The 22,279-nt window shown below is 39.5% G+C and overlaps 1 protein-coding gene across 2 annotated transcripts in view; it reads right to left on the bottom strand.

Annotated features, from left to right (window-relative positions):
* The window catches only part of GXYLT1 (glucoside xylosyltransferase 1), a 51,373-nt gene extending 31,994 nt beyond the window's left edge, over positions 1-19,379 (bottom strand). The window contains exons 1-2 of one of the 2 annotated variants that reach the window (XM_087442557.1): positions 19,144-19,379; positions 10,613-10,705 (exon numbers count right to left, since the gene is read on the bottom strand). In XM_087442557.1, coding sequence (XP_087298683.1) covers positions 10,613-10,705; positions 19,144-19,364 — 314 coding nt within the window. In that variant the 5' untranslated portion in view covers positions 19,365-19,379. The remainder of the gene's footprint in view (positions 1-10,612; positions 10,706-19,143) is intronic. The other variant, XM_087442558.1, reaches the window with a different exon arrangement.
* Positions 19,380-22,279: the final 2,900 nt, after the last annotated feature.

The following is a 22,279-nucleotide window of genomic DNA, read 5'->3' as shown; positions in this document are numbered from 1 at the left end:
AACAATTGACTATATAAAACATACCTGAACATCAAATTCATACATCTTAATGTTTTAACATTAGAACATTTGGAATTATTTTATACTAATAGAAAAAGAATTAAGTCTGAATATCTATAATGTGCTCCTGCTTTTACTGTGGATCTATCCCTTCCTATTAACCAGCTTGTTTTGTTAAGAGCGTGGAGATATTTAAGACAGTGGTTGACAGACAAGGACAACACAAAACAGGAAAACTACAGGCCAATATCACTGATGAACATTGATGCAAAAACCCTCAACAAAATACTAGCAAATCACATACAACAATATATTAAAAAGATTATACACTATGATCAGGTGGGATTTATTCCAGGGACGCAGGGATGGTTCAACATCCACTAATCAATCAAGGTGATACACTACATTAATAAAATGAAGAATAAAAATCACATGATCATCTCAATAGATGCAGAGAAAGCATTTGTCAAGATACAGCATTCATTTATGATAAAAAAAAACTCAGACTAAAACAGGTATAGAAGGAAAGTACCTCAACATAATAAAGGCCATATATGACAAACCCACAGCTAATATCATCCTCAATGGTAAAAAACTGAAAGCTATCCCTTTAAGAACAGGAACCAGACAAGGATGCCCACTCTCACCACTCCTATTTAACATAGTATTGGAAGTCCTAGCCAGAGCAATCAGGCAAGAGAAAGAAATAAAAGAGATCAAATTGGAAAGGAAGAAGTGAAACTGTCACTATTTGCAGATGACATGATTTTATATATAGAAAACCCTAAAGAGTCCACCAAAAAACTTTTAGAAGTAATAAACGCATACAGTAAAGTTGCAGGATACAAAATCAACATACAAAAATCAGTTGCATTTCTATACACTAAGAACGAAGTAACAGAACGAGAAATCAAGAATACCATCCCATTTACAATTGCAACAAAAAGAATAATATACCTAGGAATAAACTTAACCAAAGAGGTGAAAGAGCTGTACACGGAAAACTATAAAACATTGCTGAAAGAAACTGAAGACGACACAAAGAAATGGAAAGATATTCGGTGCTCTTGGATTGGAAGAATTAACATAGTTAAGATGTCCATACTTCCTAAACCAATCTATAGATTCAATGCAATTCCTATCAAAGTTCCAACAACATTTTTCATAGAAATAGAACAAAGACTCCTAAAATTTATATGGAACAACAAAAGACCCCAAATTGCTAAAGAAAAAAGAACAAAGCTGGAGGTATCACGCTCCCTGATTCCAAAATATGCTACAAAGCTATAGTAACCAAAACAGCATGGTACTGGCACAAAAACAGACACACAGATCAATGGAATAGAATCAAAAGCCCAGAAATAAACCCACACATCTATGGACAGCTAATCTTTGACAAAGGAGCCAAGAACATACAATGGGGAAAGGAAAGTTTCTTTAACAAATGTTGTTGGGAAAACTGGACAGCCACATGCAAAAAAATGAATGCAGACCATTACCTTACACCATACACAAAAATTAACTCAAAATGGATTAAAGACTTGAATATAAGACCTGAAACTATGAAACTTCTAGAAGAAAACATAGGCAGAATGCTCTTTGACACTGGTCTTAGCAACATATTTTCAAGCACCATATCTGACCGGGCAAGAGAAACAACAGAAAAAATAAACAAATGGGACTACATCAAACTGAAAAGCTTCTGCACAGCAAAGGAAACCATCAACAAAACAAAAAGACAACCTAACAATTGGGAGAAGATATTTGCAAACCATATATCTGATCAGGGGTTAATCTCCAAAATATATAAAGAACTCATACATCTCAACAACAGAAAAACTAACAACCCAATTAAAAAATGGGCAAAAGACCTGAACAGACATTTCTCCAAAGAAGATATACAGATGGCCAACAGGCACATGAAAAGATGTTCAATATCATTAACTATCAGGGAAATAAAAATCAAAACTACAATGAGATATCACCTCACACCCGTCAGAATGGCTATAATTAACAAAACAGGAAACAACAAGTGTTGGGGAGGATGTGGAGAGAAGGGAGCTCTCATACACTGCTGGTGGGAGTGCAAACTGGTGCAGCCACTATGGAAAACGGTATGGAGATTCCTCAAAAAGTTAGGGACAGAACTACCATACGATCCAGCTATTCCACTGCTGGGTATTTATCCAAAGAACACGAAAACACCAATGCCTAAAGATACACGCACCCCTGTGTTCACTGCAGCGTTATTCACAACAGCCAAGACTTGGAAGCAACCTAAGTGCCCATCAAGGGACGAATGGGTAAAGAAGATGTGGTATATATACACAATGGAATACTACTCAGCCATTAGAAACGATGAAATCCAGCCATTTGTGACATGGATGGACATTGAGGGTATTATACAAAGTGAAATAAGTCAGAGGGAGAAGGTCAAATATCGTATGATCTCACTCATTTAGTAGTAGATAATAACGACAACAAACAAACACATAGGGACAGAGGCTGGATTGGTGGCTACCAGAGGGGAAGCGGGGAGGGAGGAGGGCGAAAGGGATAATTAGGCACGTGTGTGGTGATGGATTGTAATTAGTATTTGGGGGGTGCACGTGAGAATATGATGTAATCCATACAGAAATAGAAGTATAACGTACACCTGAAATTTATACAATGTTATAAACCAATGTTACCACAATAAACAAAAAAAAAAAAAGACAGTGGTTGAAACTGATGCTATTCTGGTCTGCCTGGGTTCCTGAAGTCTGAAGATGGGTTCATTTCTCTTATATGGGACATCTCTCACATACACAATTACTGGTAACGGCCAGCCTTTAGCAGAGCAGAAAAGCTCTTCAGCCGAAATATTATATCCTAGAAAACGTAGGAGTCATTTCCTTCCCTGATCCTTCTAGTGGGAGGCTGAAACTTAAAACTCCTCAATACCTTGATAACTTGCCCTTTGTTCAGGCTCACGGGCCAATTATTCCATAGATGAGGTTCTTTAAAAACAACAATAAAAGAACAACCTGTTCTTAAGAAAAAGAAACCTCCCCCAGATAATTCATAAAGTTAAATATTATTACACCACTTGGTTAATGGTATTAAATGGAGAAGTCACATATAAAGTGGTGTTCTTGCAAGAAGTATATTTACCATCCCAGAAGCAGTGGTGATATTTCATTCTTCATCAAGGTATTAAGATTATCATTAAATTAAGATATAATATTAAGTACATACTTTGCCTTTAAAATTTATATTCATCTACCAGGAATTGAATTTTATGAATAGTTTGAGGTAGGGGACAATTGCATAATTTTGCACATGGCTACCCAACTGTGCAAAACATCATTTGTTACAGTTACCGCAAGTTTATCCTTTCCCCACCCACCTGCTGTGCCTCTTCTTCCGTCTATCTAGTGTTAGCATAAGCTTGGGTCTTTTTAAAGCTCTCTGTTCTTTTCTATTGACAGCAATTGGAAAGAAGTAGCACCTCCCTCCCTTGTCTACACCCTCTATCCATTCCCCTCTTTTCTGTTGAGCCCCTCAGTTTATAACATTGAAACCCAACAGAGGGAAGACTAGACATCTACACTTTCTAGACCCATACCAAAGGGATGTGAATCCAGTTCATCTCAAATCAGTGGAAGCCACAATGACACAAGTAAAAGACAAGGCAATCAAGACATAATTTCACAGAGCTCTAAATTATCTCGTCTTTCAGGTAAATGCCTCCAGATCCTACTTCTCATGATGCCTCATTAAAGCACCAAGACTTGAGAATCTATAATGGGTTCAGATTGCTTAATTGGCCATAACTAGATCCTGCCCCAAAGCTAAAAGTCAAGAGATTTAAAAAGTAAGTCATAATAGTCAGGTGCTGATTTGCACAGAATTCTCTACACACAGAGACAAGAAGTATAATAAACCTTCTTATGAAAAATAAGTCAGGAGCCAGCCCTGTGGCCCAATGGTTAAGGTCAGCAGGCTCCGCTTCGGCAGCTGGGGTTCGCAGGTTTGGATCCCAGGCACAGACGTATATCACTCGTCAGCCATGCTGTGGCAGCGACACACATACAAAATAGAGGAAGACCGGCAGAGATGTTAACTCAGGGTGAAACTTCCTCACCAAAAAGAGAAAAATAAGTCAAATGTTCTTCAAGGAAAAAAAAATCCCTCTACAATCAGTCCCAGGGACTTCTCCTAGATATTTTAGCAAGGCTTGTTTTAGTCACACTGCCATCATCCCTTCCACCAATTTCTAAAAAAGAAGTACCATCAACTACACCACATTTGCTTTTCTATTACATGTCCCTTTTTAGCAAAAGCATTATACAGTACAGACTCCAACACCTAAACTGACAAGACAGAACGTACACTTTAAAGATGTCTCTGCCCACCACTCTGTCCCCAGATCCCAAGGACAGGGAATAATTGCAACTGGGAGAAATCCAAGGTAAGCTCCCAGAGGAAGGGATGACCAAAGTCTTCTAAGAAGTCACAGGGAAGCAGCCATTCAAGTAATTCTGGTCCAATTAAATGGCATAATCTTGTCAGGGTCTATAAAAATGTGCTACATTTTAATCACAGTGTGAACAAGAGAAAAGTCCCTATGAATTTCAAGAAATGTTATTCAAAAGGACATTTTTAAATCAAACCTATTTTTGCACAGATATATGATTAGAAGAAAGTCTTCGGATGATTCAAAGATAATACTTAAGGGCTCCCGTGGCTAAATTTGGCATAACCTGAGCCAACTGATATAGGCCTTATGACAGCAATGAATGATAACACATTAGATTAAAAAAATGAATCCATGAGTCTAAAATGACACTAAATAATGGGGTAAGGGAGAGGGGGAACTCTTCTTTAAAGATGAATACCAACCAATAAATATAGAAGGAACGATAGAATTACAAAAACCACTATTTTGCAATCACCATTGTAATAAATGATTTGAACAAGAATAATTAATGGATGCAAAAACCACAGAGTACCAAGGTATTACCCCACACATTACAAAAGAGATAAAGATACTATTACAGTGTGGAAATGTGACGCCACCACCTTAACCACATTATCAAACTTAACCAAAAATGTAAAACTTATGACATCAGGTGCCTCCTGGTGGCATGGCCCAAGAAGAGCACAATGTCTCCTACGCAGTATTCCTGCCAAAAATCCTGAATCTAATCATGAGGAGACAGGCAAATTCAGATAAAGGGACAGTCTGCCAAACAAAACAAAAATAGCATGTCACAAAAGACACCACCACCACCTCCCAAAAAAGTCTGGGGAACTGTTCTAGAGTAAAGGAGACTAAACAGACCTAACACTTGAATGCAACAAACAAACCTTGACTGGGTCCTGAATGAGGAAGAAAAAATATCAAGTTCATTAATAAGAAAATAAGGAAATAGGAATAAGAATATATATATTGTCAGTGTTAACTTGAAGTGATATGACTATATTGGAGAATGTCCCTGTTTTTAGGTGATACATGCTAAATATTTAGGCATTGTCATTACGGCTGTAGCTGTTTCTCAAACGGTTCAACCAAAAAAAAAGAAGTGGCAAAATGTCAATAATAGGTAACTATCCAATGAAGGGTACGCAGTGTCTTCACTATACTATTCTCGTAACCTCTGTAGATTCAAAACTTATCAAAGTAAAAACCTGAGAGAGGGAATCAGAAAAAAAAAGTTAATATTTAAAGACAGTTTTAGATGACAAATTCTAATACAAACACTGTTAACAGACTTCTAAGTCTTACGAATAGACTTATTTTAAGTAACCTTTTTTTTTTTTTTTTTAAAGATTTTATTTATTTTTTGCCCCCAAAGCCCCAGTAGATAGTTGTATGTCACAGCTGCACACTCTTCTAGTTGCTGTATGTGGGACTCGGCCTCAGGATGGGAAGAGAAGTGGTGCCTCGATGCGCACCCGGGATCCGAACCCGGGCCGCCAGCATCGCAGCGCGCGCACCTAACCACCAAGCCACAGAGCCGGCCCTTAAGTAACATTTCTGCTATAAAGACATCATAATAATTTTTCTTCTATTTTTTTATTTAGACAGTATGAAAAGCTTCCAGTGTGTTCTTCTAGCCTATTATTAAACTAGTGTTTTCTCTATAAAAGAAACAATGTATACTAATATTTGGACTAGAATTAGCATTTTAATGAAATATATAAAGTCAAACTAAATAAATTAAATTTCTGATAATCTCCCCAAACTAAAAAATAACGGCCGTGAACCTATCTTTAAAAACTTGCAATTGAACAAAATGGAAAACTACATTCAGAAACACTAATGATAATTTCTTTTAATGTACAGCTTCAAAGAAACATTTTTCCTCTTACTACAAAAAATGAGTTGTGCTGAATTAGCATACTAGGTAAAACTACTTTAAAAGTTGTATGTAAATCACTTTTGAAACAAATACAATACCTAAAAACAAATTCTTCAGGATTTTTACGCAAAACATAAAAGAGAGAATTTAAAAATTCAACATGAAATATAAGTATTAATTGCTAAAATACAATTTAAAATAATCTGTAAAAATATATCTCTTAAAACTAGCATAGGACCACTCAAGATAATACAGGTAACATTAAATTCACCTAAAATCACAGACTCCATGCATTGAAAATCAATTCCCACTATAAAGAGAAAGATTAAATATTCTAATAGCTCAAGTCATAGAAAAATTTGTACATTGAAACAGAATTTTATAATACTAAAATTAAGATTTTTCATAATAAAAAGATAACTAACATAAAAAATGAAATAAATTAGGAAAATACCTGTAATCAATGGCAAAAGCAGAATACATTATTCTAAGAGTTCATAAAATTAGCATTAGAAACTCAACAGGTAAATATCAATACAGAAAATATAAAGTACAAAAGGTTAAAAAGCTAAGTAAATATGGATATATGTTCAACAAATAATGAAATACAAATCAATAATAAGCTGTCATTTTACCCTAATAAGTGGTAAAATTACATCTCCCAATAATACTAAGGTTATGGGACACCAGTACACTCACACAATGCTGGCGCAGGCTTAAATCCGTATAATTTGTAGAACACAATTTAGTGATATAATTCATTCTTTTTAATGAATATTTTAACTCCTTTCATATGCTAGACACTGGGGATAAGCAAGAAAGCCACGATCCTAACCTCACACAATTTACAGCCTATTGTGCAAAGACAGAATTTTAAAAGATTTAATTAGAGGGCATGGTAATTGCTTAAGTAGGAAAAAAATAGAGATTGTTAGAGAAGCTCACTACACAAACATCCTACCTGGTCTGGAAGGGCTGGGGAAAATCACTGGTTATTTACTGGTTGCCAAGCACCTTGCAAGGCATGGGGCTTAAATGATGAACACCATGTGGTATCTACCTGCAAAGTCGACAGTCTAGAAGTGGATAAAGATTCACAACCACAACAGACGCCGTTGAGTACACTAACAGAGAGGATACAGAAAAGGGAGAAGCAGTGGGCAGGGAAGGGAGATCACACTAGCTGGATAAGAAGTGATGAACACATAGTTAAGGCAATAGGAAGGAAGAGGCTATCAGGACCAACGGTGCGGAAGGAGATGGGGAAGAAGAGCCATTGTGGACTGACACGTGGAAAGTCAGTTGTCAACCAGGATACAAAATACAGATGAGGGAAGATGTGAGGAGCTAGACCAAGAATACAGGTTTGAACAAGAGTGTCTGAGGCATCCGAATCAGCAAGGTCAAAATGACCAATACGCAGCTGGAAATACAGTCAGAATACAGCTCAGAAAAGAGCTCTGGATTGATCCTGTGACTATCCAGGGAGTAGAGAGAGAAAAGAGCAGAGTCCTAAGGAACATCAATATTTAGAAGTCAGGAATAGAGAGAAGATTCCAGGAGCAGAGGGATCAAAGGGCTGAGACACGTCTCAGGAGCCAGAGACTGACAGAGTTGAAAGAAAGAAAGAGGAAGTGGTAACCAGTGTCAAATGGACAAGAAAAGTAAGATTAGCCCCAGAAGAACAACTCAGAGGTCAGAGGCGACTGCAATGAGAGCTGGTTTTTACTCAGGTGGCAGGCGCTGCTCATAATGAGCGGGCTGAGGTGTGAAGTTGTTTTGTTGCTGTTTAAGGAAGCAAGGCCAGTAGATACGCTTGTAAGAAGTTTGCTCTTGAAGAGAAAGTGAGTAAGCCAAGAATGCTTGAAGGAAAAAGGGTTGAAAGCAAGCTGCTGTAGGGATTTTGTGTTTGGTTCTGTTTCAAGGACAGAAGAGAGAAGAGGTGTGAACATTCGGACAGTCAGGGAGATGACTCAGATGCAGACACGAATTACTACAAGCCTATACACATCGACGGTGAAAACATCTGTGATGGGTCTTGAGGTGATTTTTGCTTTTTTATGTTATTTTATGTTCACCATAGAATAAATTAATTGGGAGGAAATAATCCCCCAGATGAGCCTTGATCAAAATAAAATTACGTAAAGAATTCATATTACGTAAAGAATTGGGAAAGCTAGGCCAGGCCTGGGGAGGAGAAAATGGTGCCAGCTAAGGGCCCCCTGGTGTCAGGCAAAATGTGAGACCTAAGGTGAGAGGAAAGGGGAATTTCAAAGAAGCTTTATTACCAGGTGGGCAGACAAGCTCTTAGAGTCAGGCAAAAATGAGGTATTAGAGTAAACACTGAAATGGAGGGTGAGAATGATACGGCAATTGTATGGCATTTTGGCTTGTATGTTTGAATAGAGTGATTAACTGTGAGAGAGCCTAAGTTCTAAGTAAGAAACTAAGTTCAAGAGATTTTACATAACGACATGATACATGTAACAAAAAGGTTACAGATATAGACTACAGATGCAATATTACAAGTAGAAAGTATAAAAGAGAACTGTAACTTTTAAAATCTCAAATTTAAGAGAGTAACAAGCACGAGGGTTTACAACATTATGTATCTATCCACAAGTAATTCTTTCCAAGGAACACTTGGAAGCATTAGGAAAATAGTGAGAAGCCAAAATAAAAGGAGTAATAAGCAGAGGCTCCAGGATTCGGATGAGGTCAACTTCCCTGGGCTACTCTTGCAGTCGAGGAGAAAGGGAGATTATTACTCATGCTGTAACTACAAAAGGGCCCCGGTTGTATAAATCAGAGTACACAAAAGTTTTCAAGCTTAGTCAGCTCCAAGAGTGAGTAGATTTATGTCACATGGCTGGAGATAGCACAGTGGTGTTTGCCAATCTCTACCCATTGGCAAACTTTTTTAAGAATGAAAAATATGGAGCTCCAATTCTCCAAAATTATGAACAAGCTGAAGGGTACGACTATCTTTAAAAAGTTAGTTTTTACAAGTTTGAATAATCTTACTTGACTAACCCATATTAGAATTTCAGTCACTCAATTTTTTCCATAGCAATGAGATATAATTAAAATATCTGATTTCAACAATTCCCTCCCAGTTGTTCATGGGATGCATAAAGTATTGGGAACACAAGAATTTAAAAATATATACTCCTAATGTATATTAAGAATGCAGCTCTTCCCACCTAGAGTACTTCACCTCCTGCCCTTGAGCCTGGCTAATTTCTTGTTCATCAGGTAGTTGCTCCTCCAGGAAGCCTTCTCTGATGCCTTAAGATGACCCCACCTGATGACTCACCTGTTTCTCCCATCATCATAGCTACAACTTGTCCCCCTCTACTGTAATCTCAGGTTTACTAGAGTGAAAGTCCCATCAGAATGTAAGCTCCAGAAGGATGGAGCCATGTTAACCGGGCTCAGAGTCTGGTTTATGGCACCTAGCACTGTGCCTGGCAAACGGAATGAGCAGAATTAAAATTTAAGTGAACCACAAAAATACAGTAGAAATAGGTGACTTGCAAAGAAATTTTACTCTTAGGAAGGGCATTTCAGGCTATTGCCTCACTCTCCCCTGCCACTGTCTCAGGGAGATGGTCTGTTATCCCATTCCCATCGACACTTGTTTCCTTCATTGAAGGTTAGAGCAGGAAGCAGCCTGAGAGGTCAGCCAACCCAGTGCCTTCATCACCCAGCTCAATGAACAAAGCCAAACTATTCAGTAACTTGAAAGGTCAATAAACAATGTCGTATCTTTCACTCCATCATTAAACACTTATCTTTATCCTCCCACTCCCCAATATTCAATCTCTGCTAATAGCCAATTTAATGCTTCCCCAGTTGTCCCCATCCACCTACAAAACATTTTTTCAGCATACCAGCTTTAAATTAGATAAATGCCATATATGTGTCTGTAAATACCAGTGGAAGTCTATCTTCATCACCTGTTTATCACTTTATCACTTGTTACCTAAAATTACATCATAAATTCTTCTAAGAGCAATAGTTTATCTTAATAACATCTAAAAAATATTTAGAGCATTTTATACAGTATGTACTATAAAAATCAGTGATAACAACTACAAAGTGGGAAAAAAGAATAGAAAACCCAATCAGAAAATGATTTACTTGTATGATAGTATTACATTACATGAAAAGAAACATTTTTACATCCTATTACAGTCAAAAATGTATTATCTACTATCTAATCTTACCTACACTGATCTACCAATTAAATATTAAGTGCCTACCTAAGAGCCGCTTCCCAAAAGCAGTTCATTCCACAAACATCAGAGGGCAGCATCCAATAGGGATTCCAGTAACACAGAGGGAAATCTTTACACCTAACAGAGTAAGACACAAATAAAGAGTCCTACATGAGTATTTCGGTTTAAAACTAACAAGGAACTTACTCAATAACACAATAACTTATTGTTCTATTTTACACCAACAGAACTGCAAATCCAATTTTGCAAATCCAAGATTGCTATGGTAACCTGAGGATTTTTGGAAATTGACTTCTCCCTTACTTGGGGTGCCATTATTTTAAATAGAACTTTAAAACCTTTAGATAGAATACACTACAGAGTGGAAAACAGTTTTCTAGTCAGGAACTCTCCTACTATATTAAAATCTCCTCCTCAGATAACACAGAAAATATGGAAATACTTCTAAAATTTTCCTTCATGGACTATATATACTCCCCCTAGAATAAAATCCATTTCAGCCAAACACAATATTTGCTTATTCTGAAACAAAATTAAAATGCCATAACTGCTGGTGGAAAGGGAAGAGAGGATCTTTAAACGCTTTTAAACTAATCCTCAATCCAAGCTACTTGTAAGGTGTTTTAAATTGAAAAATAAGAAATCATGCTGATATTCATGGCTCAGTTTCATTACCTACATTATCTCAGTTTCACTATATTACACAAGCTAAAATGGAGGATCAAGGGTGATCTTTCTTCTTGGATTGCAGGTTGGAGTTAAAAAAAAACCAGCAAGGCCTCACATTACAAAAAGCATTTTTTTTCCTTGTTACTCCTTTTCAAAACAATAGTCTAGTTTGAAATTCACTACAGTGGAGGCCTGGGTACTAAAGGAAGCAAGTATGAAGTCAGGGTGAGTCACTAAACCAGGTCACCTCATGTCCCATCACCCGTAGCTGTTTTCTCTCACTATAAATTCAATTATAAGTTACTGTTCTTAAAGCGAAAGGTCTACGAAATTTCAGATTTGCAAACATCTCTGAGCACACTCTCACAAATAGCAAGTCTAAGGGAGGCTACCCAGGCTGCATACGGAAATCACCCAGAGAGCCCCATACCAGATCTATTAGGTAGATCTGTTTCTCTCTGGGAAATCACCCAGAGAGCCCCATACCAGATCAGAATCTCTGAGAACAGGGGCAGGCACAGGGGTTACCTAAGTAACGCTGCCTAGGTAATTCTGTTATGCTGCAAAAAAAAACTACAAAGTCAGAATTTTTAAATCAATGGAAAAAAGTTACATTGTAATTTGGTTTTCCTTTAAAGGGACACCATTTTCAAGCACAGCATGAAAAGTTAAATAACTTAATTTAAACAGTAGGTAAATCAGAAAAAGAAAAGAAAATGTGTGCAGCCCAGTAAAACATACAACTTGATCAGGAAACTTATGTTTGTCCCCTCCCAGACACGGTTACGTATTTTTTAAGTCTTGCATTTCATGCTAGAGACAGGCTCAATGGTAGTGGTATCAACTAACACAGGGATCTTTTCAGATTCAAGTATTTTCACAGCCATTTAAGCCTCACAACAAACTGTTCAAATAGAGATCTCCATCTTTCAGATGCAGACATTATTACAGCTTTCTTTCAACAAATCCACAATTTATTCATAATCAACACCTAAAGTGCACCTTTGTTCCAGGAAGGAAATAATAATCTGGTTATCCCATCTCCCCCTGTCAAACCTTACAACAGTAGAAAATCAAAATGGAAAATGAAGTCTCAAAGAAAATGACTCCCTAAATTTTTCTGTAAAAATTATTGCTTGAAATTATGTAATAATACCATTTTCTGCCTCAACTTGCACTCCTCAATCCCTCAGCCCTAGGCAACCACTATTTTCCGTCTATATATAGATTTGCCTGTTACAGGCATTCCACATAAATGGAATCATACAATACGTGGCCTTTTGAGTCTGACTTCTTTCACTTAGCATAATATTTTCAAGCTTCATCCACTGTAGCATTTATCATTACTCTTCATTCCTTTTTATGGCCAAATAATATTCCATTTTATGGATAGATATACCACATATTTATCCATTCATCAGTTATAGGCATTTGGGTTGTTTTCTACTTTTTGGCTATTATAAATAACGCTGCTATGAACATTCAAGTACAATTTTTCTGTGAACATATGTTTTCAATTCTCTTGAGTATAACCTACAAGTGGAATTGCTAGATCATGTAATCATTGTAAAGTAATTAATGCAGATGAAATTGCAGGGAAAAAGTCAAGTTTTAGGTAAGTTTGTTGACCATAAGCCAATGTTAGAAAACACAGTTTATAGAAGGGATGTTTTCTATCTGCCTTTCTTTAATGGAAATATGAAACATATGCACCAGTGAGTACACATGCTGTTTACCATTAAAAAAAAATTATAAAATACTGAGCTGCTGCCAGCAAGAGGTAGTAATAATTCACTTAAAGTTTTTTATCTCCAAAACTTACATTCTCTCACTTACAAAAAATTGGTTTTAAAGATCAAGACAGAGAGTAGAAACTCATGACGTACCAGTAACTGTTACTACAAGCAATAAATTAGGAAAAGCGACTAATCTGGAGACAGCACTTGTACTTTCAAGCCAGAAAAAAATAAAAGTTTAAATATATTGGAAAGGTAAAGGGAGTTATCCAAGTTCTGGTTATTAGCTGCTTTTGCTTTTATTTCTTAAAACTATTGGAAATGGAATATTAGATATACAGTACTCAAAGAGGTAACTCTATTAAATAACTTTAATGGGGAAAAACTGAGAGCCGAGCCCAGTGGGTATGACTTCAGTAAACATTGACATTCAAAATCAGTGAAGTCCATAAAGGCAAAGGTTTTTCACTGTGGATCAAACTGAAATAAAATTTTACTATGGCTTGTCCTCAAATTTCATACAGCCTAATGTTTCAGGTTCTAGGTGGCTTGTCTACAAGCAAACTGCTCAAGGGTAGCACAAGGGATCTTTGTGGTGAGAAAACAGTTCTGTATCCTGATTGTGGAGGTGGTAACCCAAATTTACATGTGATAAAACTACACACACACGACAGCAAGTAAAACGGGTGATATCTGAACAAGGTCTATAGGTTGTCCAATGTTAATTTCTGGGGTTATAATATTGCACTAGATTAATACGTATATATTCCGGATATCGTGGTATTGCACTACACTCATGTAAGATGTAACTATTGGGGAAACTGAGTGCAGGGTACATGGGATGTCTCTGCAACTTCCTGTGAACTTACATTTATTTCAAAAGTTAAAGAAAACTAATCAAAAACATAATTCTCCAAAATTTCAGTACTTGAAAAATGTTTCAAAAATTGAGACATTTCATGCTCTGGATTAAACAGAGCATTTAACAACAATGCTCTCCACAATAACAGTTCTCACACTTGAAGTTTACTTAAACCCAATAACAGGAAGTCTTTTATACTTTTAAATTAAACTGGAAAAGGTATTTTTTTATTTCAAAATGTCCATGATAGTCACGAGGCTATAGTGAAAACCACGCACAACTTACAGAGTCGGGGATAAGTTTAGGCATATCCAGCATAAGAATGTGGGAGTGAGTCTGGATGAAGGGCTGCAAGCCACGAATGCAGCTTTAAGTCCCAGACACCTACACTGTGACTGTGTGAGAGAAGCAGAGATGCCTCCAGCCACAGTAAAGGAGACCATTCCTATGATACTGCAAACCACCATTATCTGAAGATCAGGGCCTGGGTCACTCATTTTCAACTAAAAATTGTGTCTCCAGACTACTTAATTTCTAACTCGAAGTCACGTCTTCACTTCTCTTTCTTAAATCTCTAATTTCATGAATACTAAGGAAGTTGGAAAAGGACTGTTTATATACAAATGGCAATGAACAATTACAATTACCATTTCAAAACTGAGTTAGCATCACTTTACCCTGCCCCCCACCCCAAAAAAAACTGGATTGAAGCTTTAAATGTTAAAGAAGCGGGCAAAAAACCCTGTTGTAGACAGTTTTTCTATGCATGACAAAAGTAGAAACAATAAAGGAAAAAACTGCCAATCTGAATACGCAAAAATTTTAAACTTCACATGGTATACACACAGAAAAAAATTTAAGTCAACATGTGGGGGAAGTATTTCCAACAGGTATGACAAATAGATGATAATCTTAATGTTTTAACATAGGATTTTTAAATCAACAGTACACATTATTTTTTCATTAGCCTAAGCAGTTTCGCCTCCAAAATCATAGAACAATACTGTTTTAATGAATTAATTATGAGTCAGGTTTGTGCTAAGCACTTACAACCACGTGAAGTACGATCCTCAATGAACTAAAATACAAGGCACAGGGTATTGGTTTTATATAAGACATCTCAGCATTAACCAAGCTGAGATTAAGGTGGCTTTAGTAAGTAATACAGCTTTCTTCACTGTTCACTGCCCCAACTCCTCTCTTCTTCAAAAATAACTGCAGGGAAGAGGGGATAAAAAAAGTCTCCACCAAAAACAGTAGTGTGAAAATAGTGGTCCAAAAATGCTTAGCTAAATCGGTGGTTCTCCATCTTTGGTTTTATCACAATAACCCAGAGCACGTATCCAGAAGATTGATTCCCAGACTCCACTGCCAGGCATCCTGCTTTAGAAGGTCTGGACTGAGGCCTGAGGACATATTTTTCCCAGACGTCAGAAATTGAAAAGAATCAATTAAAATTTAAGTGATCAAAATGATCACCATTTCAGCTACAATTTTATTGTGCCAGGCACCATGCTCAGGAATCTATACAAGCTATTTCCTTTCAATTCTCACAAACAACCCAATATCACACATACTCTTACCTCTATTGAACTGATGAGGAAATGTGTTCAAGGTTAACACAGCCCTTAAGTGGTAAAGCTGAACTCTGTCTCCAAAGCCCTTGCTCTTCCCACACTTTAAATTCTCAGTACATCCGAACTGTGTTCACAGGACCCAACAAAAAACACTCAATGGCCAAACGAGATCGAAAAAGAGTGAGGCGACTCCACACAAAGGGCATGACGGGTCCAGAAATGTATCATTCAAATGCTTAGACATTTCTTGGTTCCCCACTACCACACTGCTGTAGAGCCACAAGAGGATGAGATTTTGATAATCACCATCAAGATTCATCAGTGAATTGGGAGAAGTTAATCACCCTGAGTAGCTCAAGTCACAAAAGGGTGTAACTCCTCCTGAAGAAGTACTGATGCCTGGTAATAACAACTGCTTTAGACTGAATACCTTCATACAGTCTGTCCATACTGCACAGCTTAAGAGTCTCTCTCTGAGGAAGAGCCACTGCCCACCCAGCACTCCCCTCCTTTGAGGCACCACACCTCTCCAACACCAGTCATGTTATTGTGTCTGCTACAGGCAAGTGCAAGCCACACAAAGCCAGAGAATCAGAGGTCCTCATCCCAGGCAACACTGACAGACGGGTCCACAGACAGACAGGTGATACAAGCAAGTCCAATGAGAGCCTTTTCCTAGAATTTTCTATTTGAGATTAAAGCAGCAGCATTGCAAGGAGCAGAAAGACCCCATGAACAAGGCCCGTCTACAGTGAAAAAGAATAAGAGTCTTCAGTCATTAAGGTTCCTGGAGCTGCCCAGGCATTTTTCCTTCAATTTTGTTCCTTCCAGCAACCCATATAAGCCTATAAATATCCGTTTTGTTTTGGATTTTAATCACTGACAATTAAGAATTCTGACTATTGCAAATTAAGGTAAGTATTATCTACATTTTACCCGTGAGAAAACTGAAGCAGAGAGGTGTTCAAGCTTTCAGAGCAAACAGAGCCAGAATGAGAACTCTGGTTTGTCCAACTCTAAGACCTGTGCATTTTCTAACTACCAGAAAATGGATTTAAACAAAATGCACTAATAGTAGATTTCACTAAAAAATTGTTCCTATCATTTTAGAGCTTTTACTTTGACAACTTGGAAGGACCTTTCCAAGTATTTTGTTGTCACGGAATTCCGTGCAATGAATACTTTCTATAAGATTTGACCAACAGAACCTACCGCGTGTGACCCTAGATCCCATGTTTTAAATGAAAGTGAGACATAATAGTTTTAATCTTTCAAGTAAGACTGCTTCCAAAAAAGTAAGAATGCAATGATAACTGAGTCCTACGGATAAAAGGAGGATGTTGCTTGCCTCAGAGCCCCATGTTCCACTGATGAAACGCTGTTTAGAGGAAGTTCTTATCACAGCAGCTTTATAGAAACAGCAGTCATAGGGGGCCGGCCCCATGGCTTAGCGGTTAAGTGCACGCGCTCCACTGCTGGCAGCCCAGGTTCGGATCCCAGGAGTGCACCGACGCACTGCTTCCCTGGCCATGCTGAGGCCGCGTCCCACAAACAGCAACTAGAAGGATGTGCAACTATGACATACAACTATCTACTGGGGCTTTGGGGGGAAAAAAGGAGGAGGATTGGCAATAGATGTTAGCTCAGAGCCGGTCTTCCTCAGCAACAAGAGGAGGATTAGCATGGATGTTAGCTCAGGGCTGATCTTCCTCACAAAAAAAAAAAAAAAAAAGAAAGAAACAGCAGTGGTAGAGCAATCAAGGGATACATAGTTTCCAATCTTGGTCCAATTACTGATGCCCTCTAGAGCTTGGTCAAACCATTTAGATGCAGGAAAAGAGGTTAAGGATACCTACTCCCTATTGCAGGGTAGCCAAAAAAGATGACTGAACTCTACAAGATATCTAATAAGATGTTATAAATAATAATATCTAAAATTAAAGAGTCCTGATGTCTCGGGAATTCTCCTGACCGAAATCAAATCATAGGGTAAAAACGTGACAATTCAGCTTTTCCATGTTGTTCCTCTGCCCAAATTTCTCCTTCTACATGCACATGTGGTGAAATGTACTTCACCACATTTGTACAAAGACTGATACACTTTTAGTTTTAACTTAAATGTATGCTTCATTTAAAATGAGGAGTTCTGCTGCTCACAGGACCTGTAACATACAGCTTTTTAGTTGCCGGATTCTGACACATGGAACTTAAGATTTCAGTAATGGCTCTATAAAGCATTTATTAAAACTGAGGTGTTTATTTTCTGAATTTCAAATAAAGTAATTTTGTTAGAATCAGCTGGCCAAGCAAATACAATTTATAAAAAATCTGTCACAAAATAAAGTATCTGAAACAAAGCACTAAAAATGGATGTTACTGTATCGAATTGAAATGCTAATATCACAATCCAATCCTGTTCAATGTTTTGATTAAAATGTTGCTTCCTTACAATTCTACCCAATACAAAAACAATTTATTTTCCATAATTTTAAATGCTTCACAATAACATAATAGACCATGACCAGCTTTTCATGAGTATCTCATTTGTCATGAGCTCATCCAGGTCTTCAAGTCACTGCCTCGCCCAGGACGGATAACAGAGAGTTGACACACCCGGCTCTGGAAGTGGTTCTGCTTTTACGAATAGAGTCCTGACGTCGTAGGAATTCGCCTGACTGTAATCAAGTCATAGTGTAAAAACACGACAATCCAGCTTTCTCCACGCTGCTCTTCCGCCCAAACGTCCCCCTTTCATTTGGGGAAAGACCATCAACTCTCAGAAGAATGTTAAGCAGCCTATAGCGGACTTGCATTCCCTCCTCCTACCGGCCCCATACGTTCTTCCCATATCAAAGCAGCCTTTGCCTCTTACTAAGGAAGCAGCAAGATGCCCACAAACAGAGGAGCCTATTTGTCTAGGAAGTGGAAACGCTCAGATTCTGTTAAACATTCATAATGCGTTGCATTCTTTTTTCCATTTAAATCCCATCTTGATTCCAACTCTGGCAGTGATTTGTGTAAATCCACTTAAGTCATTATGCTGCTTTTCAAACCCTGATTTTTAAAGAAAGATACCTCTATCCCCCATCTCACAAAAGACGCGAGCATGTTAAATATCGCTCGTTTCTTAACTTGCTGTAAGTTTCAGAACACACCGATTGTTTCCTAAAGAAAAATTCACAATCCGCATGAATGTTGTCCAGATTTAACTAACCGACCAATAACGAAAAATTTAAGCGATAACACACGAAAATGAGACGCCCCATTCCGGAGAGGGAAAAAAACTGAACTAGGGCGCCAGCCTGATGTTTAAATATCTCAACTTGAACTCCATGGAAACAAGAGGGAATTCCCACTAGCCAGACAGCAAGACGGCTTTTGTGGGGCACCTCTTATTTTCAATGACTCCTAAAAAGAAAAAAAAAAAAAAAAAAGCAACTGTCAATTAAAAGTTGGAAATTAATTTCTAACTGCTTTAAAGAGCGCATAAGGAAGGGGTCAGGAGACAAACACAAAAAGCGTGGGGTGCTCCCGGGCTGGAGCAGCGCCGGGCTCGCTCCGGGGCTGAGGGGAAGGAGGGAAATGAGGGGAGGGGGTCGGAGAGGGCGGCAAAGCCGCGGGAGGCGCGGGCCCGGGGGCGGGAGGCGCGGCACGGACCGAGCCCCGCGCCCCGCGCCCCGGCCCCGGCTGCGAGCAGGGAACGACCCGTACCTGTCCGAGCGGCCGGGATGCGCCGCGAGGCCCCCGCTGCCCGCCCCTCTCGCGGCGACGCGCCCGCCGCCCGCGAGCCAGGAAGCCGCTCCGGCCTGCGGCTTCCCGCGCCCGCCGCCCGCTCCTTCCTCCAGGGACACGGCGAGCTGGCTGAAGGCGTAGAGCAGCGAGCAGAAGCCGCAGGCCAGGCACAGCGCCACGACGCGCAGGTAGCGCCGCATCGCCCCGGCCCGCGCCGCCGCGCCCGCCGCCGCCGCGCCCGCCCGGGCGAACTGGAGCGGAGGGAGCGGCACTGCGCAGTCGCGGGCGCAACAAGTTCCTCCGCCGCCGCCGCCGCCGCCTCGCGCCCGCCCCCTTCCCCCCCTCGCCTCCCCGCCCTCCGCCTTCGCGAGCGCGCCGACTCCCGGGGCCGAAGCCCCGACGCCGCCTCCCCCGCCGTGGGCCCCTCCCCCGAGGGCGGGCAGCGCCCGGGCGCGCCGGCGCACTGAGCGCGGGAGGGCCGGGCGCGCCGGGGGTCAGCGCCGGGCGTGCGGACCCGGCTTGCGTGGGGGTGTCGGGGGTGCTGACCCCGGAGCAGGCAACTCCGAGCCCGGTGGCTCCGAAAGGCAGAGGGGAGGTGTGGCGAAACGAACAGGGCGTTGGAGGCAAGCTATGGTTCTTCCACATGGTAGTTTGTGACACTGAGCCACCTAAATTCTCTGAGCATCTTGCTTCATCTCTAACATGGAGATAATATTATACTCATCAGGCTGTAAAGATTAAAGTCACACCTTGCACCTAGAAGGCACTTGATTAAGCCATTTTTCAGCTCCATCCTCCTCAGCAGGGACTTCCCCAGCCTCTAAGTTTCTATAATACCGTCTGTACGAGCCGTTTTCACCCAGATATCTAATTACCTCGTAATGCTGTTGAGGATGCATGCCCCTGCCTCTTAACGCGGCTGTGCGTGCCTGGGAAGCTGCGGTCCTCCCTTTTACGTCCTTCTGACCTCCTCACAATTTATTTGCATGTCCAGAACAACTTAACATTCTCCCTAAAGTTAGCTTTCTCTTTACCTTTCCATTTTTTCTCCCTCTTTCTCAGCCACGTTTCCATTCCATTCATTTCCTGAACATTTATAGAGGGTCACTAGGTGCCAAGCACTGAGTGAGTACCTTGGGGTATGAAGACGCCTAGTTGAGGGGTGGGCTGCGACATTTGTAAATAAATGCGATACAACCATACAGACATTAGGATATAAGCCTGTAAAGGTGTGGGCGCACACACATTTTAAAACGAGTCAAGAGACACTTCATAGCAAAGGTGGCCCTAGAGTCTTGGGTGGGAAAGGGAAGTAATTCTCCGCTGAGGGATCGATGAAACAGGCTCTTCTGTTGGGGGAACTGTGAGAAGTTTGATACCACCAGCTAAATGAATGCAAGAGAGGATATGATGAGAGGATAAGACAAGAGGTTGAAGGGGCCAGATATTTGAGTGCCTTGTTTAGTATACCAAGGAGTTTGAACTTAATCTGGCAGACAATGGTGAACCACTGAAGGGTTTTTAAGTAAGGGAGTAACATGATCACATTTGCATTTTAGAGAGCAGATTCTGGCTGTGGAGGCTGGGACAGAGATTGAGACTGGAGCCAGAAAGCAGCTACAGTGCCAAAAAGTGAGGGAAAGGGGGCTTCAAACACACACACACACACACACATATTTCACAGAGAAAAATCATGCTGTTAAACTTTCAAATTGCATTTGGAGCTTTGAAGAGTTTGGCCATGAGAAACAAGGTGGAGAAATGCAGTGTAATTTAGCAGTTCTTCATTTGGAATCCCTTCACCAAAACACTGCTGGCTCTGTGACCATGGGAAAGTCATAAACAAGTTTAAGCCTCAGTTTCTCCCCCTGTAAGGGTTAAATTTCTTGCCTTTCGAGCATGCTATCAAGATGTGTGAATAGAATGAAAACATACACTTATTCATTCAATAAACATTTATTGAATATATTCTACATGCCAGAGAGAGGCCAGAGGGTACTGCCCTCAAAGAGACAGGCAAGTAAAAACAAGGACAATATGAAGTTCCTCCTTCCACTATACCTTACAATTCTTAGAGAAACCAAGATCAACTTAACGAGGTACAAAGATGGATCATAAAAGCATTTATAAGAATGGAAAATAGATTTTGAGAGGGAAAACTAAAGGATATGGTAACCAGGAAACTAGAATAAGAGCTAGTACTCAGATACAGGATGTTTAATTTAAAGAGATGCTCACTACAATTGTTCTCTATTTCAACAAAGAAACTAAATGTAGTAAAAATAATGACCCATAGATGGTTGAAATACTGGAATGGCAGTTTTCATTTCTGCAAAAATTTATGGGAAGAGCATATCCAGAAGAATAGTCATCCATTTACTTGACATCAGGGTTCTGGACCATATCATCCCTTTAGGTTCGTTTTAATCCTGTAATTAAAAAGGAAATTCTGTTGAAAATTTATTTTTGGAAATTCTATTCCAAAAATAGAAATGATTTTTGTATAACCCCCACACTGTCTTAACTGGTTATCTTGGAGTATAAGGAGATGAGTCCCTGCCCTTCTGATCATATCCAGGATTCACACATTACATTTTGATATTCCTAAAATTAATTTTAAATTATTAAAAATAATTTAAAATATTTTTGATGTCATAATCATTAGGTATTTCTTTCATTATTGTGTGTATGTATGGATTCCTAAATCTTTTTTTTTTAATTTTATTTATTTATCTTTTTTCCCCCAAAGCCCCAGTAGATAGTTGTATGTCATAGCTGTACATCCTTCTAGTTGCTGTATGTGGAACGAGGCCTCAGCATGGCCGGAGAAGCGGTGCGTCGGTGCGCGCCTGGGATCCGAACCTGGGCCGCCAGCAGCGGAGCGCACGCACTTAACCGCTAAGCCATGGGGCCGGCCCCCTAAATCTATTTTTTCATCCCTAGACCACTGTCTTAATTCTCCAATGACAGGCTGGCTATATCCAAATTTTTAATCAATGTTGATCATCCCTTCATCCTCTGAAAAAGGCAAATTTAGGTGCACAAAAAGAAATTTAACAGTAGCAATATTTCTTGTTGTTTAAATTTTGGAGATAGAGACCTCTTACATGATCTG

The sequence above is a fragment of the Ceratotherium simum genome, chromosome 17 (assembly GCF_057802395.1).
Source record: "Ceratotherium simum simum isolate JZ-2026a chromosome 17, ASM5780239v1, whole genome shotgun sequence".
NCBI lineage: Eukaryota > Metazoa > Chordata > Mammalia > Perissodactyla > Rhinocerotidae > Ceratotherium > Ceratotherium simum.
Note: the sequence above shows the minus strand (reverse complement) of the source record. Positions and strands in the feature narration are given on the sequence as shown.